The sequence below is a fragment of the Tiliqua scincoides genome, chromosome 1, assembly GCF_035046505.1.
Source record: "Tiliqua scincoides isolate rTilSci1 chromosome 1, rTilSci1.hap2, whole genome shotgun sequence".
Classification (NCBI taxonomy): Eukaryota; Metazoa; Chordata; class Lepidosauria; order Squamata; family Scincidae; genus Tiliqua; species Tiliqua scincoides.
Window position 1 is genome coordinate 230,594,829 of NC_089821.1, and position 24,354 is coordinate 230,619,182.

At 41.0% G+C, this 24,354-nt stretch overlaps 1 protein-coding gene across 10 annotated transcripts in view; it reads left to right on the plus strand.

The window, feature by feature from the left end:
- The window catches only part of RYR2 (ryanodine receptor 2), a 383,349-nt gene that overhangs the window by 316,788 nt on the left and 42,207 nt on the right, over positions 1-24,354 (plus strand). For 7 of the 10 annotated variants that reach the window (XM_066617218.1, XM_066617235.1, XM_066617258.1 and 4 more), the window contains 7 exons: positions 5,350-5,449; positions 8,037-8,116; positions 8,735-8,811; positions 9,617-9,690; positions 19,864-19,962; positions 21,575-21,663; positions 23,988-24,116. In XM_066617218.1, the coding sequence (XP_066473315.1) occupies positions 5,350-5,449; positions 8,037-8,116; positions 8,735-8,811; positions 9,617-9,690; positions 19,864-19,962; positions 21,575-21,663; positions 23,988-24,116 (648 nt within the window). The remainder of the gene's footprint in view (positions 1-5,349; positions 5,450-8,036; positions 8,117-8,734; positions 8,812-9,616; positions 9,691-19,863; positions 19,963-21,574; positions 21,664-23,987; positions 24,117-24,354) is intronic. The other 3 variants (XM_066617226.1, XM_066617241.1, XM_066617285.1) reach the window with 1 other exon arrangement.

Genomic DNA, 24,354 nt, shown 5'->3' on the forward strand with positions numbered 1-24,354 from the left:
TCAGCAAGGCCTGTTTGTCTATGTGTTTTGAGATCCTATCTTTGAGGCATTCCACCATCTTACCCGGTATGGATGTTAGGCTGACCGGCCTATAGTTATTTTATATATAGTTATAGTTATAACTATAACTATAACTATAACTATATATATATATAGTTAGTTAGTTATATATATATATATATATATATAGTTATATATATATATATATATATATATATATATATATATATATATATATATATATATATATATATATGAGTTATATATATATAGTTATATATATATAACTAGTTATAGTTATAGTTATAACTATAATTATATTAAGGCTTTACAGGAGGAGTCTGAGCAGCTGCCTCTCACAGGCATTGTGTTATGGCACGCAGCCTTGCCATTCCATTGCACTGCGCCAACAGCCAGCTTTGGAATAGTTGTTTATGTAAGGATTTTAAAATCCAGAAATTCCAAAATCTGGAACACTTCTAGTCCCAAGTGGTTCAGATAAGGGATACCCCACTTGTAGTAGCTGGGGAAGTGTGGCTTTCTCTATCCCAGCTGAGCACAAGGCAAAGGTAATTCTGCTAGCAAGGCAGCCCAGTAGGCTTGCTTTTGATTAACCCAGCCAGAGTTATGTCTCTTGTCACAACGTGCAAGTTAATGATGTGGAATTTTGCCCTTTTAGGAAACTGGCCAAATTTTGGATGTGTCATGGATCTGTTCTGTGGTCACGTTGACAAATACCCTGTACCATTTCTTTCTTGCAGAGCAATAATGTACTCAGCATAGGAATGTATGGGGGAAAGGCACTGAAACTGGTTGTAACATATGGGGTGAATTAATATATCAAGGCTTATTTCAATTTTATTATTTATTTATTCAATTTATATTCCGCCTTTCTCCCTGAAGGGCACCCAAGGCGGCTATTTTGTCCCTCCTATCCAAAGTAACCTTGAAAGGTGTTAATTGTTTTTATCATTTGTGGTTGCATTTCAGCATAAAATGGTACAATTTTTGTTTCTCTGGGCCTGTGACTTGCCTGAGAATATCATTTTCACTGTCATGTGTTATTAGTGGTTCTTACTGCTTTTTGTTAATTGTTGCTATTTTTGATGTTTTTAATTCTTTGTGGTGTAAGCCATCTTAGACTTTGTTTCAGAGTATTGAACCTCTGCATTCTTTTGGCAGTACCAAACTGGGGGATTCTCATTTTTCCCACAGCTTGTAAAAAGCTGCCAGGGTCATGATGGTATCCACCTATTTTTTCAGAGAAAAACAGTATCAAAACAAATAGAAAGGGAATTGAGCCAAGTAGTAGCAGCTGGGATCTCTTTTTGCCAAGAAAGCTTGGCCAAAACTGGTGAGGGTTAATGTGATGGAGGCAGTTTCCAGCCACTGCCCCTCTGTAGTCTTCCAGGAAAGGCAGTTTGCTGCCTTACTGCAGAGGCTAGTTCAAATAGAGAGGGCTTGATTACACATGTTCCCTAATTACGAAAATAAGTGAATTGATCCTATATCATACCACACAAGGATTGGATTTTATCACTGCCCCTTATATATGCTCTATATAGGTACAGTTTCCCAATGTATAGGAATATGAGTAACTTCACTATGATAGGTTTGTCTAATTATTCTTTTATTGGTATTAATTATTCTAAATTTAGTCCAGTATATTTGTGAGTCACATTAGGGCTACATGGTGTGGCAATAGAACGGCTTCTGGAATCCAGATAGGTGTTAGAAAATGCTGGAAGGAGATGAGATTATAGGTTCACATGGGAACAGTGATATGAGGAAATGTAGGAAGAAAAATGAACTTTCAGGCCTCCATGATAGTATTTTTTTCTAGGCTGACTTACAGAGAAAGGAAGGCAGGTTGAATTGTAGGATCTACAATTAGAATACTACTTCAGAAGCTGTCGAATTTATTAACTTACTCTTTGATTCCTTATCCTCTGTCATTTATAACTTCAAAAAACTTCAGTTGTACAATGAAGTCATGTACCATTCTAGGACTTCTGAGAGGATTTATCTCTCTCCTACCCCAGCTTGACACCGACTTGCAATATTCCTTCTGTGTATCTTGGCTGTGGGCTTCTCCTCCTCTTTGCAACACTCCTATCTGCAGCTGTATCTCTAACCAGACTCTTGTGACAATCTTGCACTCTCAGATAAAACTGCTAGCACTCAAGGTTGAACTGAAGATGGGTCTCTCTTAAGAACACCATTTTAGAACATGCACCATTCCTGAACTCTTGGACTACCGTACAGATACCCTCTTTAGCTTGAATTACTCAGCCTGATCACTTTAGTGTTTATAACAAGGGTCTCTAAACTTTTCGGCCAAAGGGCCGCATCAAATATCTGGCGCGGGGTCGAGGGCCGGGGGAAAAAAATAAAATAAAATATAAATAAATACATTAGAGATGGAACTTAGATGAATAACTGAAATGAATGAATGGGCTCAAATATCCAAGATTTCTCCAAGCACCAACACTGCCCAAGAAATAAAGCGCGCGCACTTAAATGGATCCCCATTTCCCCACCCCACAAGCACAACTCTGGTTGTGTTTGGTCAACTGGGCCAGAGGCTCTCAGGGGATCAGAGGCTGGCCACGGGTTGGACTGAAGCTCTCGCCTGAGTTTGGAGACCCCTGGTTTATAACACTGAAAAAAATGCTAATAACACTGAAAAAAATGCAGTTCAGACTTTCAGCATGAAAATTATTGTAATGCACATATCACACATGTGCATACATCACCTTCTGTGTGTCCAGTAGTGCTTAGATTGAAATAATGGCCTTTTCCACATTGAGTGATTGTATTCTTTTGGTCCTAAAACTGTTTTTAAAAAAAAATAAAAAAAAATATTGAAAATATTGAAAAATGGCAAGATCTGTTGTTACTTGCTACTTTAATGGCTGTGCCACATTCTTTTTGTAACATGTAGATTGGTTCTTAGAGTCCTATTTAGCCTCTATGTAGGAAGGGGCATGCTTCCTCTCATGGGGAAGTACTCAGGAAAGTGCAGCTTGCCATTGGAAACTACTTACAGGACTGCTTCCTAAAGAATATAGATCCATGATGCTCCATTTTCTTCAGACTGCCCAAACCTTTGACCTTGGATCATTTCAGATGAAAAAGGAAAGACGACCTAACAATGTACTTTTTCATGTTCTCTTTACTAACAAAATACATCAGTGAAAATTGGAATGGAAAGGAAAAGATTGTTGGGTCTAAAACATGAAATGTAGGAGATTAAAAATATTGGGTTGTATCCTAACCCACCGCAGAGTGCTCCTTATTGGAAGCTAAGCTCCTTTGTCCATGGGGAGAGGTGTTTGTTTCCGGTAAGACAGGATTACAGCTGAAGTTTTACTGAACACAATGGGCTTACTTTGATTAAAATAAATAACACCATTTGCAAACAGCTCTGTCCATGTGAGAAGCACTACACTCATACAGGGGGCCTCCTGTGTGTGGAGGGGGGGGGGTTTCTTGCAGTGATCTTTAGGCAAGTAGGAGGAGTTTCCCACGGTAGTGCTGTGTCCTGCTCTGCTCATGGTTAGGATACAACTTGTTCAATTTTTAAAGGCTTCGGAAATAGGAAATATACTGTATTGCAGCTTTTTTAAACAGTGTTGTAATGATGTTTTGTTTGTGTGTGGTTCTGTTTTTGTTTTTCCCTCTCATAGGAAGAGGTTTAAAAAAGAAGGCAAAGTGTTCAAATGACAATAACAGCAATGCAATGCTCTTATGTGCTCCTTTTTCCTTATTTATGCTTTACTCAGATCATTAATAACTATAGGAATCCTCAACAGTAGGTGAGAGAAGAACATACCCATTTTATTTCTAGGCTGTGGGTTGCATCCAACATGCTATCCATAAGTGCCAAAAAGCTGGCAGAAACAGACTTTCCTTTGCCCCACAGCCCACCCAAAACGTCTCCCTGAAAGTCAGGGTACCCTTGGAAATGAGGTGGAATGTGGCACAAGGTTCTGTAACAGAAGGGGGGAATTGTCCCTAACCAACAGAAGCATCTTCCATAAGCAGAGCTCCGCTTGCTATGTCCAGTTTCCAGGGATTACCACTCCCTCTGCAACCCTGTTTTGAATGTACTTTGGATGCAACTCACTGTTTTGTTTTTTGTATTGTACAGTATAAAACAAATTTCAGGCTTCAAGATGAACTCTCTGGTAATAATATCATTGACGTAGCTCAATCCTCTTTAGGCCTACATAGAAGTAAAGCTCACTGTATTTAATAGGGCTTTATCTCATGTCAGTGCACAAACAATTGCAACCTGATTTAGATGAAATGCATCTCATTTCTTGTAGTCATCCCCAGTTTTCCCCTCAGTATTTAGGTTTTTAAACATTTAATATCTGACAACTCTTCATTTTTAAAACCTCTTCTATCTTCCAGTGTCTCTTTTCTGTTCTTTAGAATGAATGTTTATGTCAACAAAACTGTGTACATGGCTACTCCTGCTGCAGTTGCTTTTAGGTCATACATAATTTGGCCGCTGTGTTTTTGAATGTGACACTAGTTGATGATGTCATGCCCCATTGCCGTATCGTTGTAGGGCTCTCTGCAACGTCTACTTTTCCGCTATAATTCTGCATTTTCAGGGAGTCTGACACTAGCTACATGAAGTGTTAAAGCTAGCTAGAATTAGCTGTGCGTTGGTGCTCTTGCATTACACTTTGTTTTGGGTTTTGAGTAAAGTTTACAGTGCAATCCTGTGCATCATGTCTATTCAGAAGTAAGCCCCACTAAATTTAATGGGACTTACTCTCAGGTAAATGTGTATAGGATTGCTATCTTCAAGAAAGCAAAGAGCAGCAATGCCCAGTCCTTGGATATATTGCCAATCAATCATGTAAAACAGAACTTACCATATTTGGGTCATCTGTTTGAAGACCTAAATTTTAAATTTCTCTAAATTTTGCATCGGATTATCTAAGAATTCTGAATACATTCTGTACTCTTCCATCATATATAAACTTGCAATATGCACTGAGCACTTTTAAGCAACCCTCACGCTATACAGTAATGTGAAAATTTACACAAAAAGAGTACAAAAGTACACGTTTAAGATAAATTGACTATACAAACCAGGAACAATGAACCCAATTATTTCTGAGACCATTCACTACTGAACAGTCTAGCTCAAAGAATCCTTCACAAAACAGAGTGAGAAGATCTTTAGCTGGATGTCTGGAAAAGAGATGGTTGATAGTACAGTATCATGTATATTGTATTAGACCCCAAGTTGCAGTAGAGCCCATTTGTACAGAGAATTACAAAGAACTATTAGCAATTTAAGGCCTCAACTCTGGGATTTGTGTTCAGGAAAAAGAAATGGAAAAACAAAAGCTTCTGTACCAGCAAGCAAGGCTACATGATCGGGGAGCTGCTGAAATGGTCCTTCAGACAATTAGTGCCAGTAAAGGTAAAGGCTTTTCCGTTATATAAGCATTTTTCTGCGTCTTTAGCATTGTTCGGCTAAATTCTTTAAAGCTTTTTCAGGAAGTGTTTGCACCGGGTGCCCCACTGTTCCCCTTCCCTGCCCATGGCCCACCCCTGTTGCCAACTTACCATCACTTGCAGAGCCCCCTCTGGCCACTGCTCTGTGTGTGCTGCGCCTCTTGCCATTTACAGCATCTACCCAGCAGTGCACAACAGTAGCCCAGCTATTGCACTGCTGGACCTGCATTGCCCAATGAGGCCTTGGAGGCTTCTAAAACACACAAATGGCCCTACCATCACTGTAGTCTAGCTGCCTTCTTCACAAATAGGCTTGAAGCAAGATGAAATACAGGGTATACTAAGGAAAGGGAGCGTTCTCCTTCCTTGGCCTGCTCCAGCCATTTGCCTCTAAGCTGTTGGAAAGAAAGGAGGAGGAGACTAGGCACAGCATGTTCTTGAAAGAAGAGGAACTGTGGCTGCCTCTCATATTTTCCCTTTTTTTATCCTCCTTGGTGTAAGGTGTGGAATTTTCCAGATCTTGCCTGATGTTGTGGTGGTCATAGAGGCAGAACCAGAGGATACTGCCATTGACTTCCTTTGTAGTGGGAATAATAGACAAGAGCAAATCCTCTGCTGAGAGGGGTCATCTGAGAATTTGGGTGTCACCAGTTTGTAGATGGCTTTCATTTTTGACCAGGGAGGCAATGGAAGTTCTCAACCATTGTCTGGTGTGCTGGATGAGAGCAAACAAACTGCAATTGATCCTGCACAAGGAACTGTTGGTCAGGAGATCTGCTGACCCAGTGATGAAGTGTAGTCTGGTTGTGGATGGGACTGCCCTCCCTTTGAAGGATCAGGTCCGTAGTTTAGGAGTGCTCCTCCTGGTGTTGGCTGTGGCAAGGAATGTCTGTCCAACTCCCAACTGTTATCACAGCTGAACCTGTTTCTTTCTATATTAGATTATAATCTTGCACTATGTGCTGCTGATTCTAGGAAATGAAAATGGCTACTGTCCTCCCTGGCCTTGTAGCTGATCTGGAGCTCCATCCATACCTGCAGAGGGAGGCTTCACTGTTAGGTTTCTCCCCCTGCATGAAATACCAGGCTGCCTCTAGGCAGGCCAGAAGTGAGAGGGCTTTGGCATGCTGTTTCGCAGCACCAAGGCCTTCTGCAGCCAATTTTGTTCGGCAATGATGCAACCAGCCCCCTGCCCACTAAACAGTCTGAGATTACCTGACCGCCTTGTGGGGCCAGCTAGGAATTTTTTGTTCCTCTTCCGATTGGCCAGACTGAACTTTGGGCTAGGTTTTAACCCCTGCTAACTGGGTAAGAGGCACTTTTTCAAGTGGGTGCTCCTTTTTTATTTACCAGGGGGAGAATAACTGGTCCTCCTCACCCCAGCAGTGTGTTTTCTAGTGGCTGTCTGCTGGTGCTCTAGCCTGCTTGTCCTTTTATAAGCTTGCATGCTTTCTGTATAGCTTCTGAAAAAGGAAGATACGTTATTGCATGGTGTGATAGTAATAATGGTAATGGATGCAGGGTTTGTGGTGATAGGATCCCTTTTATCCACAATTTCTGATATCCGGGGACGACGACAGGGACGACTTATCCCCCACTGATACCGGTGGCTGCCTGTATTTGAAAATGAAAGTAATCATATGATTGAGACAGAAATAAAGGGCAAGATTTCCACTAACATAATCTTCTTCCAAATTTCAATTTCAAAATTCTGTTTCCAATTAAGTCTATACTTTAAATTGCTTCCAATTTATAAACAATGGGAAACAAGAGAAAAAGAAACTTAAGGATCTCTAAAACCTCTTGCTTTGTTGGGTACTAGAACTCTGTTAATCTTCACAAGAAAAAATATACCATTGTTCAATAGAAGCTCTTTGTAGTTCATCTCCTCATTTTTGTCTTAGTAAGTGATAATTATGCAGGGGAAGGATAAAGTGGATAGAGAGATGCTCTTTACACTCTTGCATAACACCAGAACCAGGGGACATCCACTCAAATTGAGTGTTGGGAGAGTTAGGACAGACAAAAGAAAATATTTCTGTACTCAGCGTGTGGTTGGTCTGTGGAACTCTTTGCCACAGGATGTGGTGACAGCATCTGGCCTAGATGCCTTTAAAAGGGGATTGGACAAGTTTTCTGGAGGAAAAATCCATTATGAGTTACAAGCCATGATGTGCATGTGCAACCTCCTGATTTTAGAAATGGGCTATGTCATATGCAATGGAGGGCACCAGGATGCAGGTCTCTTGTTTCTTGTTATTTGGTGTGCTCCCTGGGGCATTTGGTGGGCTGCTGTGAGATACAGGAAGCTGGACTAGATGGGCCTATGGCCTGATCCAGCGGGGCTGTTCTTATGTTCTTATCTTCATCCCTTTTTTATTAATTTTTCACTGGTGTTTTTATGTAGTTATTGTGTTGGCTGACTGTTGCCACTTCATGCTTTATACTCAAATTATTAACAATTGGTTTTACAATTTGCCTACTTTACATATTTTATTTGTTGTATAAAAAAGAAGCTACAGATATTTTATTTTTAAGTGTTTCTTTTTCAGGCGAGATGGGGCCTATGGTTGCAGCAACCCTAAAACTTGGGATTGCCATCCTAAATGGAGGAAATTCTACTGTTCAGCAGGTAATTGGTTGGCATCTAAACATCAAATGGGTGTTTGCTTTAAATCAGTCTTTCCCAAAGTGTCAGCTGCGACCCACTGGTGGTCATGAGCTCATATGTTGGGTTGTCAGCTGGGCCTTCCTGTCTGCCCTTTAAGTAACTCCAAATCAGAGCAATTCTGGAAGCCCTGAGAAGCCCTGGAGGCTTCTACCTGGTTGTGCTGGTCTGGCAACCAACTCCTCAGGCCTTAGCATGTCCCACAGAAGCCTCCGAGAGCTAGTTTGCCTCTGAAAAACGGAAGTGGCATTTGGAGCCTTCTATGGACCATTCTGAGGCCCGTAGAGACCAGAAAAGTGGGTCACTGACCTGGAACGACTCAGAAGAGACCTCCCCGGCACTACCAGGAGTGTTGTAACCCAGTGCAGAGGACAAGATGAGTCATGGTACCATTAAGATTGGGAACTGCTGCTTCAAACACAGGGATTTCTGTATTTAAAATAATGCATTTTTGCAGGTGATTTAAGGATTATGATTGCTTGAGAACTTACAAAATTTCTTAAGTAGTGCAGGAATTACTTAACAAGCATGTCAAGTTCATACATACATTTAAAAAGCATGGTTTTTTATTGTTTCTTTTAGAAAATGCTTGACTATCTCAAGGACAAAAAGGATGTAGGCTTCTTTCAAAGTCTTGCTGGTCTTATGCAATCTTGTAGGTAAGAAAACAAATACGTCTATTATTCTGCACATTAATTTTATCATCCATATATGCTAATAACAAGCCTGATGGTCCTGTGCCTATCAGTACAGCAGTGAACCAGAACCATCCTCAAACAAAGTAGTGATATCTGTATACTCAGGAAGCTTCCTAGGTGGGCAGGAAATTATTAGTTTAGAAACGAACAGCCCAATCCAAACCAGTGTTGGTGCAGCAGGGCTTCATTGCACATGCTGTATCCAGCACTGGGATTGAGCAGGCTAGATATCTCCTTGGGGTAAGGGAACATTTCTTCCCTTACCCTGTGTAGTGCCACAGCCTGCTCAATGGGGCTATTCTACTCAGATTGGGATTCGGCATGTGCCAGTGACTTCTATCCTGCCCCCTCCTGGACCGGAACCACTCCCCTCTCTGTCTTCCCCCAACCATGTTTCACCTCCTCTGCACCCCATGTCCCATCGTCCCCCTGCGCCACTTATTGGGAGCTTACCTGAAACCTATCCTCTCCCACTCCCCCTGAATTGATCACAACCCCCCCCCCCATAAATGTCACACTGCTGCTGTGTGCATTGGAGCCACCGGAGCAAATGACCAGAGGTTCTACATACTGCCAGAGATGGACCCAGCCTGCATAACCAAATGCTCCTTCATAGACATAGTTGCAAATAAAAACTAGCATAATTGTTTTTTACTTCATTGTATTAATCCAAATGTACAGTAGTACGGACAAAAGATTGTTTTCCTGTTCATGTCCTCTAGCATGGAATATTGATTTCAGCAGTGTATTGCCTTTTGCATTTTAGTGTTCTTGACCTAAATGCTTTTGAGCGCCAGAACAAAGCAGAGGGCCTTGGCATGGTAACAGAAGAAGGATCAGGTATTACCATATTAATGAATATGATCTGTGACTTTTCTCTTCACATCCACTGAATGAAAGTAAGTCCTTTCTGAATGTGTCCAATGAAGGACTGCAGCAAAATGATGCCATGTTTTTCTACTGACATAAAGGTAAACTTTAAAATATCTGATAGCAGAATGATTAGTTTGTGTCCGGAAAATTCTTGCCGGAAGTAATTTTTAACCAGTGAAAAATGAGCTTTAACAACAACAGGTATTTATATACTTCCTTTCTTGGTCTTTATTCAAGACTTTATTCAAGGCGGTTTACATAGGCGGGCTGATTAAATCCCTGTAGGGATTTTTACAATTGAAAGAAGGTTCTATCTTTCAAGAACCACAACAGTCCAGGTGTTTCACTCTGATCTGGTTTCACATTCTGGCCTCCATCCTCTCACGCTCAGAGCAGATAGAATTGCTCGGCTTCAGCTTGTCAGCTACTTCAAGGTCGCGCGGTGCCGGTGTCCTCGAACTGGCGACCTTGTGGATGTTATCTTCAGGCAGACGGAGGCTCTACCCTCTAGACCAGACCTCCTGTATACCATACATTTGCAAGCAATTTGAGTTATATTAATAAATGTTTATTCATGCTAAATTGTTTAGAATCTCTTTCTAAACTGAGTATAAAATAAAGTCAGTGGTTCCCAACTGATCTGTCTAACCAGGTTCAGTAACCTAAAATGACACCTGTCAAAGGAAGGTGGCTTCTTTAGGAAATACTTTTGCCATGGAAGTATGTTTAGATCCTTTTCTTGAGTTTCTTTCATTTAAAAAACCAAAAAAAAAAAAACAACAACACCCTAGCATCTGAACTTTTGATTTTGAACCAGGTTGTCTCTTTAACCCACTTGTCTACTCATTCTATCTCTTTACTGTCTTTTTGTTATTGTTTCTGTCTAGAATCATTGTATATAATTTTTTTATTACTAGCTGTGCTATCAAACAGCCATTCTTTCTCTTCCTTCCCAATGGTAATTTTCTCCTCTATCAACATTTCATATTTCACATTTTTATTCTTTAATGGGAAAGAAATTACTGTTTACTGTTATGTTTTGTAAATTCATAGTCCTTATTTTGATAGTGTATGTATCAGTGACTAATTTGCCTGCAGACATTACCCTGGTGTATCCTTATCATTCAAGTGTTTTCATCAAGCTAAAAGCCATGTACATTAGCTTGACTGAAAACCTTTCTCTAAAATTCTTTACTCAAATACCCTGCAACTTAAAAAAAAAAGTGTTATAAAAAGGTTTTTGTACTCATTCTAGAAAAGTCAGCTCATATGAGTAAACATTGGTCTTCAGATTGTGCACAAATTTGTTTTTGACTATTGATTCACTGAAATTTATTCTCCAGTATATTTGGACACTGGAGACATAAGTTTTGTTAATGGATGCTTTTATAGTTCTTCATAGTGTTAGCTCATGATTTTTTATTTCAACAAGTTCATTTATCTTTTAAACTTCCGCATACGTTCTTAAAATGTAAAAAGCATGCATGTATAAATAACAAACATGAAAGGCTTTTCTAACATCAGGATATTTTTATGCTTCCTCATTTGAGGAATTTTTTTTGTTTGCCTGCTTTTGATGTTTTGGTTTCACACAGAATTAGATTTTCAAAAGCAATGCAACGTATATTTTTAATCTACTGGAAACAAATTCTCACGTTTTTCTTTTTCCCCCCATTTTCTTTTCTTTGAAATAAATGTCCTGTCTTCCCCTTCCTCAGTCATCAGTCATGAGCGTGGTAATTATTACACACAAATTGCCTTTCTTTTTCCTGTTGTTAGCTTTGTGTCAGCACTGTACAGCTCCTGAACACCATGTAGTATGTTTTTGTTCTCAGAATCTAATTGTGGGCTCTGTTCTTTCCTTTCCCCTTTTCCTTTTTTTATGTTGTTATTATGGTTGTATTCTCCAAACTTTCTGTTTGTATGCCAACTTTCCCCACATCTTTGTTTTTCCTCCCTTTCTCAGGATTTGCACAGTAACTGGCACACTAGATGTAAGAGCAGCAAGCTTTTTAATTTTTTCTTTCTTTCTGCTTCATTTGGTGGTGTTTATTTCCTTAGTGGGCCAAGTTTTTGTGATGATTGGATGTCAAAAAAGTGTGCATATGATATTAAAACCCACCATGTGCTGTAGTCTTCCTGTAGCATTTCTGTTGTGTATTTAATGTGGCTTTATGGCTGCATTGGTTTGTGCAATCGTAGGAAATCAGTGGAGGATCCAGAGTTGGGTTTGAAGGTGGGATTGAAAGGGAATGTTGAAGGATATACTTTTATGTAACAAAAGAAAATTGAATTAATTCTTGATAACCAAAGTCACTGTGCACAATTTTAAAGGATCAAGAGCTTCATCAGCAGAAATAAAATGTAGTAGACAAGGCAACATTCAACAGTTTTTCAGAACAGAAATGGCATTTTAAGTGTAAGCTTATATGAATCAATTCTGATAGCAAAACTTTACTAGAAGGGTATATTTCCCTATCACTCTCCTATAGCTATTTGCTATAAATGCACTCCCATGTGATGAAATGAAGGTTCAACATCATGAACTGCAACAAACACCAAATGCATATGCATTAACCAAATCTAAGACCTCCCAAGTAATATAGCTTTTAGTGGGAGAGTTAAACACTTGAAATCACTGGGGCTTAAAAGTATTTAATTTACGGTGCAACTTTATGCATAGCTACTCAGATGTTAAGTCCTGTTGTGTTCCGTGGGGCTTATTCTCAGGTAAGAGTGTGTAGGATTGCATTGTTAGTGCCTTATTGTCTTTTCAGTAATTTCTTGGCTATCAGTACTGATCATATACAGTCTCCTTAAAATATGAATGTTTGTAAATTTTGAATATTTTTTTCATTAAGTAGCAGCATCCAAAACAAAACTAAGCAGCATCAGCTTTCAGGGCTACAATTTGCCCTCATTCCGAGATTTCCTATGGCAGTCCTATATTCACATAGAGGTTTTGCATGACTGGACTTCCTCATTCAGTTGTGGAAAGGACATAGCATGCAGAGCTATCCTTTCTATTGATTCAGATGAGGAAGTTCACTCATACAGGAATCCTTGACCAGATCATTTTCTTCTGCAACTCCTAAAAATGAAGCACCAGTAGACATTCCTAATCATTAGGCATCAAAATGGGAACTTCAGAAGAGAAATCAAATACAATAGAAACAATTCCTCTGCCACCGAGCATAGCCATGTGACTTTGTTTAACAAGGTTGATAATTTTTGTGCTATGGTGGTGTCGGCATCACTGCTGACAGCATTCTGCTGGCTTTTCTTTAAATGATCATAAAGCATCACAGGCTGAACAATCAACAGGCTACATAAATTTCTTTCTTAAACTGGATATAGAGTTAGGAAGAACTCAAATCAGATAAATATACTATTTTCCCATATTTATTTCAAGTTGAAGGATGTTTTAAGTTCTTGAAGTAATGAAATAAGATGCAGAATAAATCTGATTAGCCTATCAAAGAGCTTATATTTTGCTTGTTTAAAACTATGGACTTTCATTACAGGTGCTTATTAATAATCTAAAGATTTCAGAAGGACCCAGAGCTGGGTTTTATAACTGATGGTGTGATAGAGAACTGTCTCTTTCCTTTAGATGGAAAGCAAAAATAGTACAATAAATCAATATGACTGAATGATTTATTACTAGTTGCTTCCTTTCTACTTCCTTTCCCTGATCTTGTCCCGATCCCCTTACATTATGAACAACTTATTCTTCATGGTCTCTATGCTGTCACATGTAGGGAGTTCTGCACACATGCAGATTCACACTTGAATGCTTCTAGAGCTTTGTCAAGCCTTTTGCCCCTGCACTCGAGTGGGAGAAACTTCATGCACACAGTGCCTTGAGGACAGGAAGAACACCAAGTCCTTCTTTTTCTTTTAAACGGCTGCTGAAACTGAATTGTGAAGAACACTTCTCTTTGTTCTTTGTCCCTCATAAATTTTTTCAACCAACTTTAATCTCAGCTTTCACCTTCATCGATTAGCTAAAAAAATTACTAAATTACTTAGCTTTGTCTCCTCATTTGGCAAACAGAATCACTTATTTAAAATATCACTGCAGTGGGGCAAAAACCTTCTCCAGTGATGGATAAGTACTTTTCTCTGTTTGGGAGAGACTCATTTAGTTGATACCTGTACTGACTGTAAAAATTTTTTCCAGGCAGATGAATGGAGACTTTCACCTGAACCCTCACTCCCACTGCAGCAGTGTCTGTGCTTTCTGCAGCCCTGCTTTCTTCACCACTGCCTACAATTTCCTTTATGCACTGAAGTCAACAAAGGCTCTGGTGTTGAGGATTGTCATGGTTGGTGATAAAGCAATGGGACCATTTCACTCCCAAATGACATTGGTTCCAAAAAACAAGCTTCAGAAGGAGAAAGATGCTAAGTGAGCCCTTTCCTTCTGTGTTAAGAAAACGGCATCATTCCAAGGCAATCAACAGTTTGTTACCAGGATCCCCTCAAGGGCAAAAGTGTTTCTACCCAGTGGCTGACTAAGGCTGAAATACTGTGCACATGTACAGGGGAGTAAGCCCCCTTGAACTAAATTAGGCTTACTTCTGAGTAGACGTGCATAAGATTGTGCTTTAAGACTGCACTCCTAAACACACCTATTTAAGAGTAAACCCCACTGAACACAGTGGCTTACTCCTGAGTAAGCATGCATAGAATTAGTCTCTCAGACTATCTCCCTGACATTCCTTCTTGACTTAAGAGACATTGGCCTTCTTGATAGCCTACTCCACCACAGTAGTTCATCCACCTCTGTGAACATGAGAGGTATTTCACACTGATCTCTGCAGAGCAGCAACATGGTTCATGCTATCGACCTTTTTCAAGCATTATGCCCTAAACGTGAGGTCAAAAGTTACCTTGTTTGGGCATGGTGTTCTGTAGAACATCTCCTGATCAATCTGTGTCCACATCCAGATAAGAGAAAAGCTAGCTAGTCTCCACTATGTGCTGCCTGCATGGAGACCACAAAGAAAGAGGACAGGTTGCTTACTATAATTAAATTCTGTGTAGATGTAATGACCCACCCAGTCATTGCCTCAGTAGGTCTAACTCCAACTTCTAGATCTGAATGCTACAGTTTAATTTAGGAGGTAATCCTCAAGGGAACTGAGGGATTAGGCATTCTTTGCACCCTTGAGACATACATTATGCATGGGGTTTCCCCAGCTCAAGACCAGGAGCAGAGCATTCAGCAAATCTCTGGAAGCTTCTGAGCTCAGCTCTGTGTAAGTGCAGAACTCCATCACATTTGTCTGCACAGATGACTGTTCAAAGAACTATAGTTACAGGTAAGCAACCTGTCCTTCACATTTCATGCTCTTAATACTGGACCCCCCACTGGTAAAACATTGGTGGTTCTTTACTGGATATGTATCTAATTTGTCTTTGTGATGTAATCAATGTTGCATCTTCTTTATGTGTTATGTTTTAATTGCTATGGTTATTATTGGGGGGGGGGAAAGGTTCAAAACCAAAGGCATACATCAATATACATTAACGGTACATTTTCATTCAATTTTTACACTCTGTTCAATCTGCCCATAACTCATTATAAGCTTGAAAGTGCATTTTTCCTCTCCTTTCAGTCTTTAACATAGTTAATAGATAATATATTCAAGATATATACAGTATGTGTTACTATCTTACTAATATTTGCTACTGTTAATGCTGTAAATAAAGTGACACTAATGTTTTCTTACCGTTACTATCTTACTAATATACTACCTTACTAATATTTGGTGTTCTCTTGATATAAACTTTTTATTTTGCTGGGTTTTATCACCCAAAAAGGAATTTCAGGGCAGGGATCAAGCAAGTTGGGCATTGGTTGAAGACCCCTGCTAATCAGAGTCACATTGGCTGGGCTGACTCCTGAACCCTCAATAGCTGTGGCAGTGATAGTGCCCTGTGTGCCATCAGGGCAGCCAGGGAGGCCATGTAGGGCTTTGCCTCAGGTTCTCTTAGACACTTGACCGCAGCAATGATATTGAATACCATCTACTATACATCAACATCAGTTTCAGCAGCCTGATCATAACAAAGGTAACAGAGAAGTTCCATTGAATTAAATAGGATTTTCCCTAGTTTGTATGCTCAGCATTGCAGCCTTATTATCAGGTGGGGAGAGCTGAGTTGAACCAGTGCATTGCCTTTCTGTTTTAGTCCTGTCCTAGTCCTTGGAAGAATCACTCAGTTTCAGAATGACACTGATGGCTTTGAATGGGTCTGATATAAAAACATTCCTAGATATTGAGAGTTAATTATGCATGCAAAGACTAACGAAGACATTTAGCACTTTCCAAGAAAAGTTGGGGTAATGTCTTAGTACAGGTTGAGGGCACAATGCTAACCCCTTATGTCGGTGCTTTCCAGCACTGACATAAGGGCAATGCAGCTCTGAGGTAAGGGAACAAACAATCCCTTACTTTGAGGAGGCCTCTGTGAGTGACACTCAACTGCAGGATGCAGCACATGTCCCATTGGCACCGCTATGCAAGTGCTGGAAAGCACTGACATAAGGGGTTAGGATTGCGCCCTGAGTCTCATTATTCATGAGGGTTCCACTCATGTGAATGGCAAAAAACGAACTACAGCAAATCAATTTAAAAAACAAATTCTCTTTGTTCTGGTGATTTTAAAATGGCCTTACTGACCTTTGTAATGCACACAGAGGCAATCAGAGTCTCTCCAGGTGCTTAGGCTTCACTAGGAGGTAGCAATCCCTCCCTTCACCAGGAGCCCCAGCAAGGGGGAAAGAATGGAGAAGGTGATAATCGCTGCCATTTAGCTTTCTTTCATGTGCTCAGGGGGAAAGGAGGAGTGAAACCTGCAGAGAGAATGACTGATGGATTGTCAGCCGGCTGCCCTCTCTGGCATTATTAGACTGTTTTCCTTTAATTTAAAGGGCCCTTCTCATCAGCTTTGAGATAGAAAAATCTGTGGATACTTAGGTTATACCTGTAATCACTTGCATGACTGTCTCTCTGCAATAGTAAAAAGCAGTTTTTTAAACTATGATTTTAAAGGGGTGTGCTTTTCCCTTTCTCCAGGGATCAGCACATTCCTTCTCATTTGCAGGGGCCATTCCTGTTGATTCAAATCTGTGTTATTAAAAATCCATGTACAACAAGGCTGAACCTGTAGTGTGAAAAGTTCCAATCTCACTGCTGTTGGTGATATAATAAAAAAGGGCATATTTGGTGGCACATTCAAAATGTTTTTGTACTGTAACCACAGAATGTATTTTCATTTAACTCTTGCTATTTATTTGGCCTATAATGATTACTTGCTAGCCAGTAATAAAACTTTGCAGCTTTCTTCTAAGAAGTATTGATGTGCCACTAGCACAAGTAACTGTTGAATGGATATGTCAGCTAGCATGTGATAGTGTACGTTTTACCATAGAGTTGTGACATTCAAAAGCATATGACAAGGGTAAATCAAATTTAAGGTTTTGAATGGAAATAAATTTGCCAAAATATATTGTTACTTTTGCTTCTTAATAGCATTCACAATCACTGAAGGTATTTCTCATGATATGAAACGTGTTTGCATCCACAGAGAATATGTTCCCACCCCCATGAATATTGGAAACCACAGATAAAAGGAAACCATTTCTGTACCCCCTGTGCCCTTTACCTTTGTTTATCTTGGTTATCATTACGCCAAGCAAGAATGTCTCCTCCTTTTACAGTTGCTATAAGCATACAAGCTTATAGAAGGAAAAGCATGAGGGACACAGGCAGAACGTTAATAGGAAGCAAGAAGCGCTCAGGCTGTCTGCTTGTCTTTCTATAAACTTGCATGCTTATATGTCTATAAAAGGAAGGTACATTCTTGCTTAGTGCAACAGTGACGAAGATAAATGAAGTTAATGGGAGTGGGGACATGCATAACCAGATCAGCAGATACTGGATCTGTGGATATGGGGGGATGCCTGTAGCCTGTATTTTGTAAATATTTCTTAACAGCCTTGAGAACAAAAAAAGGAGAGACAATTAGTAGATTGATGTTTAAGCACTTTCAAGGAAACAAATACACCACTTTTCTTTCTATCAGACATTACTTTTGTTTAAACACATCTCAGATTATCCATGGGAAAAGCATAAAACCATCCATATGTGTAACAATATCATTGATATGCAGCATTGGCAATGGCGATATTTTATTATCGGATTTGTAATGTGAAATGAAACTTTATATTTTCAAATCTTTGAATTTCTTGAAAGTCTTAATTATAGTACTTTTCTGGAAATAATGACATAGTTATATGAAATGGTTTTTTTAAAGCTTCTGGTTTAGATTGCCTATTTTTGTTTAGCTAGGTGCATCGTGGAACCCTTGAATATAGTTTGCCCCTCCCGTAACACACCCTCTCTGTCTCTGTCTGGGGAACCTACCTCATAGTAGGGTATCTATTCTGTGTAAAAACTAACTGGAGACATGGATCATTTTAGAAAATATCTTATATCCTATAGATACAAATCCTATATCTAACCTCTCCTGTACAAATTTCTTTTTCATAGTCCAATACTTACCACTGGTATCTTCCCCCCTTTAAGGGCCCAATCCTGTGTGCAGCAGCACAGCTCCGTGCCACCGAACAGTGTCACAAACATGCCATAAGGCATGTTTGCCAGCCTCACCGCCGGGCTCCTGCTGGTGCTAGCCCAGCGCCGGCCGGTACTGGGCTAGTGCGGGGCGGTTGCCCGGCTTCCGCGGCTCGGCAGTCTCCCGGACCACTGAGCTGTGGAACAGTGGGCAGGGGCAGGGAAGAGGCGTTCTGGGGAGGGGGGAGGCTGGCGGGTGGAGAGAGGGCGGGGAGGAGGTGTGACGGGAAGGTGTAACGCAGGGAGGGGGTGGGCTGGAGGCGTGCCGGGGGGAGGGGTGGGAGGTGGGTCTGCGGAGCTCTGCTCCGCAGGATCCAGGGCACTTGTGTAGGACTGCTCGCCCTACACGAGTGCCTGTACCATTGTGGGGCTGCTTATCTTACTCGGGGGAAGGGGACGAAAGTCCCCTTCTCCCAAGGCGCCTCCCGTGGTAGCTCAGGAGGCGCAGGATCCAGCTGCAGCCCTTCTCGGTGCCACTGAGCCTTGGCGCCCTAGGCAGCTCAGGATTGGGCTGCCCGTCATGAGAAATTTCCCATGATGGAAGGGTTTGGAAGGTAATTAAATATTACTATTGAAAATGTCAAATGCAGGTGGTCTATAGTCAAGGTTGGCTCATCCACGAGGCCAGCTGAAGCTGTGGCATCAGGCAGATTGGTGAGAGGGTGCTCTTTTCAGTCCACCTTCTTGTCTCCACTGTCCCTCCTTTGCCTTCCACTCCCTGGACTGGAAAAGGATGAGGGGACAGAGAGACAGAGGAAGCGTGGAGGGGGTGACAGTATTGAGCTAAGACACTGGAGAATGGGAGGAGCAGAGGCTGGCACATCATTGAGTAAGGAGCATGTGGCATGCCGTCCCAGGCATCAAGAGGTCTTGGGTTAGCCCTGTCCGTATTAGTTCTTGCTTGTGCATCATTTATTTTCTAATATCATACATTTGTAGTAAGATTGAACTTTTCACTTGTATTGCCAATCAGTCTTCCTCTCGTTAACAAAACGTCCTTGACTCACCAAGATCTCCAGCTACTGACCAGGCAAAGGAATCTGTGCCTTTAATGTCATCATTCCACCATCTTTTTGGAATTTTGCCAGATCCTTGCTCTCCACCCTTCCAAACCACCTGTTATAGTATATAGGACTCTAGCTACATAGTGCTGGTGACAAGAAGAATTCTTTCAGAGCCCTGTTTAGATTACTAGTTGGCAGACCTATTCCAGAAGCTCATTTCAGTCATGCTTGAGAAACTAAGTACATTCCAAACATTTTATTAAAAAATTCTAAAATGTTGCCAAGCCCATTCTGTCATGTTTTGAAATGTATTTCTACACTGTAAGTATTTTATGATGATGAATAGATATCTGTCTGCAAGCGAATATGCAATATGCTTTATCCTGAAATTATGCTATAAGATACATATATCTATACTATACAATCTTAATTGGCATAAACATATGCAAGGCTACGGCGGTACTTACCAGCTTTTTTATATTTACTAGCATCTGGGTTTTCCACAGGAGAAAAGGTGATGCAAGATGATGAGTTTACCTGTGATCTCTTCCGCTTCCTTCAATTGCTTTGTGAAGGGCACAGCTCAGGTTTGTTGGCAGAATGTCAGGAGAGTAATCCCATGCTGAACCCTCTGCCTCACTGTGTTGAAGCGCAAAGGGGTAACAGTCCCAGCTGGGACTTGGGACATCAGTTAAGGGTGATTTCTTACGAGGCCCGCTGCCTCCGTGCCTGGTAGAACAGGCTGAAAACCCCCCATAGCTGAGAAACTAAGGTCGGGAATGTGCCCAGGCACATGAGCAGCAGCAGTTCCTGAGATAAAAATTTTCTGCCCTGACTTTGAGAATCTTAGCACCTAATTAAGGATGTGGGAGGAGAGGAGCATCCTGTGGTGTAAGTCAAAGATGCTCTGCCCTTTCTCAGAAGTAGTACTGTGGCCACTTGAAGGCTGGGCTTCTTGTTAGGAGGGAGCTGAGACTCCTCTTGTTCCTCAGGTGTGGACTAGACAGGAATGGGGAGGGGGCAGTGGCTGCCAATGTCTTTCAAGTGGACTCTAGGGCAGCTGCTATTTTGGAGGAGGCGCTAGCCTGAATGAAATTTTTGATAGTGCTGGCTAGTTACATCCAAATGATGGTGCCAGAATCAGGGTGAGAGACAGGCACATCAGTGGGCTCCCCTGCAGGGTTGACCATTACAGCAAGTCGGAGCTGAAGAAAAAACAGGGAGAGCGTCCAACTGATTCACCAACTCCTGTGCTGTGCACTCTCAGAAACTGGAGGCTTGGATCCTGGACCTGGTGCTGGCGAGTAACAGGGCCCAGTCATGGCCATGTCTTCCCTCAGACTAGTGCAGCATGCCTCTCGCTGGTGACTTGCTTTCGTTTGGCAGGCTAAGGCTGCGGTGGGAGAATAAATTGCCGCTTTGTGGCCCAGTCTCCACCGAGCCCCGTCGCCTATCCGAGTATGGAGAATATGAGGAACTTTAAAATCGGCCACTTCTGACAGAGCCAGGGCAATCAGAAGAGGGAGACCAGGATGCCTTACAGCAAACAAAATGGCCACTGCTAAAGGCTCTCAGAGAGTGAGCTGCTGGAGGCTGTCCAGCCAAAAAGAGAACCATCACATGTCTCCACGCCTGTTCTGTGCCGTCAAGGGTGACACAGCAGTCCGAGGTCTACTTCCAGGAGCTAAGAAGCCTGGTTTCCTTGTCTGCTTTGTAAGTAGGTCAGCTGTGAGCTGACGGAAGACTCCCAACCTTTCTGCCAAGAGGCAAGGTCAGTCTGGTGAATCCAGGGAGCCCCTCCTTTCAGGAAGACTTTGTAACCTGACCTGCCTGTCTGAGATGAAGGAGCTTCCTAAATGACAAGGATTGACCCTGCCAAGGAGATTCAACCAGAGAATGCCCCTTTCTAGATGCAAAGTTGAAAGTTAAATTTGGTTCTTTCCCATGAAGGACACAGTCCTGCCTGTCCCAATTCAGTGCTCCTAAGATAGCAAAAAGGCCCACTGTGTTTTCAATATTAAATAAAATATTTTATAGAATAGTTCTGAAAAACAAAGCATTGTCATGATGTTTGATTTAATAAAATACAGATACTTAAAGCTGCTTAAGAAAGTCATATATTGTAGTTTTGATAGACAGGTAATTTTCAAAGCATTTTAGACTGGGACAAATTTTAATTCAAACTCATTCTATTCTAAGATTTTCAGAACTACTTGAGGACTCAGACTGGTAACAATACAACTGTCAATATTATTATATCTACAGTCGACTATTTGCTGAGAGTTCAGGTAAAATATTGTGTATATGAACTGTTATTGTTCGTTATTGAAAATAACTGAATCAGAATGCTAGGTTCCATAATATCAGTGTTCATTTTATGATGCTATAGATAAAATTAACATGGATTTTAGTTTGCAAGTTTTTAGTATTAATAAAATATTTATATACCACTTTTCAACAAAAATGCTCACAAAACGGTTTACATAGCAAAATAAATGAAATAAAACTATAAGTACAGTCCAGCTGACTGATTACAGGGTTCCAGTCATTTGGAGAGTGGAAGGAAATCTAATCTAGAGACTAAGGATGCAGTCCTAACCCCTTATGCCAGTACTTTCCAGCACTGACATAAGGGCAATGCAGCTCTGAGGTAAGGGAACAAACATTCCCTTACTTTGAGGAGGCCTCCATGAGTGACACCCAACTGCAGGATGCAGCACACATCCCATTGGCACCGCTATGCCAGTGCTGGAAAGTACTGACATAAGGGGTTAGGATTGCGACTAAATGTATTGATTGTTCAATGTATTAATTGTTACTTGTACTAAGCATACTGGAAACTCCCTTTAAAAACACGTATTATGGTATTTTCCCACCTACTGAAAAGCCTAATAGGGTTTTGCTGGTCTTCCCCAAACCTGACTTCTATTGGGAAGCAAACAATTCTTGTCTTAGGATGGCTGTTGAGATCCAGTGGACTACACAAAAATAATTTAAAGTTGTATTTCTTTATCCAGTGGCTAAAATAAAGATTCTAGTGACTGCAGCAAACTTTGAAAATAGTGGGGTTAGAATATAAAACTGCTTTTAAAAAAATCCGTGCCATTACAAGCTGAGTCAAACCCATTGATGCAGTGCTAAATTTTGAACCAGAAATAAGCACTTTGTTCTTACATAGAAACTCATTAGTTGCAAATGACAGAAAAGAAAATGTGCTAATCTTATTCATATTTTCAAGATATGAGAGAGCCCGAATACCATGCCTGGAAAGCCCAGTTATCATGGGGGGCTTGATAAATTGCTTCCAGGGGCCACATTTGGCCCACAGGCATTATGTTTGACACTCCTGGCTTAATTTAATGGGATTTACTTCTGACTAGACATGCATAGGCTTGCACTGTTAGAGTGCTAGACTGCATGATTTTTCAGGTGCAAGTTCTGCTGTATTCAGTAGAAATTACTTGCAGGTAATTTGCCTATGATTGTAGCCTTTATATAACATGAGCTACATGTTGTTTCTCTAGCAGCAGTTGGAAAAGGTGTTGATCTGGACCAGTGGCGTCAAACCCATTTCATATAGTGGGCTGAATAGCATTCGTGGCGCCAACTGAGGGCTGGAAGTGATGACATTAAGCAGGAAGTAAGGTCATTAAGCAAATGATGGCCAGAAATAAGCACTTCGTTCTCACATAGAAACTGACAAATGACAAGAAACAACGTGCAAATCTTTATCATATTTTCAAAATATGGGCGAGCCCAATTATCATGCTGGGAAAGCCCAATTATCAAGGGGGCAGCCCTTTCAGCAGCATTGCTTCTGCTGCAGTGTCACTTCACAGCTCAGCAACTGAGAGGTGGTCTGCGAAGTGATGCCTTGGCAGAAGCAGTGCTGCTGAAAAGGCAGCCTGCGTGCTCTCTCAGCACATCAGCAGTGTGCTCTCTCACTCCTCTTGGTCTGCTCCTTATCCTGTAGTGTGTGTTCCTTGCCTTCTGGGGCCTTTTTCAGTGCTGCTGAAAGGGTGGCTCTGGGAGAGCCCAATTTTCATGGGAGCTAGGATAAAGAGCTTCCAGGGGCTGTATCCAGCCTGTGGGCCTTATGTTTGACCCTCCTGATCTAGACATTAACATATGTCCCTATTCACATTTCATGGTTTTCTTTTTTGTTGGGCCCGATGCTGCTTCCCCTGTAACGTTCTTTCAAAAAAGTTTCAAAAGCAGCACCTGGGTGCTCCTGTCACTGCTCTTGCTGTAGAAGAAGTGCTGGAACTCCACTGCACCCCTGGTCAAACCCCACTCCAAAGTGTTGGCTCAGATTGGATTGGATTTATTCATAATGGCTTTCACAAGCACTGCCAAGGCCATCTCCCCTGCTGCCAGTCTTCTCCTTTCCTTCTGCCTATATCTCACTTTCATACACTTTCCTCAGTTTAATTTGCCAGAGTGTAGGAGTGGCAGCAAGGAAGGCTGGTGATAACTAAATGCCCCTTCTGTATAGTTCTTATCTGCAGTGAAAGCTTCTGAGCCTCTGGAGCATTTAAGAAAATTTTGCATTTGGTAAAGCAAATTTCTGGACATGAGTTTTGAATCCATATGCTTTCATCCCCTTTTTCAGGAATCAATTAGTGATTTCTATTGGTATTATTCTGGAAAAGATGTTATTGATGAACAAGGACAACGTAATTTTTCTAAAGCAATTCAAGTTGCAAAGCAGGTCTTCAATACTCTCACAGAATACATTCAGGTAAACCTAAAAACTATAATATGAAACTCTCTGGAGTTCATCAGTGCACAAGTATTATTTAAGTATGGGACTATAGATATGGTGTGGTATCAATTTTTATTGTAGAAATAACCCATGCAGAGCAATCCTATGGTCTTATCACCATAGGATTAGCAGTCTTGTTACTTCAGCATAACATTAGTGCAACTTAGTTGGGTTTCTGTACTTACTTAGCAAAAAATATGTGGGAAGAACAAAC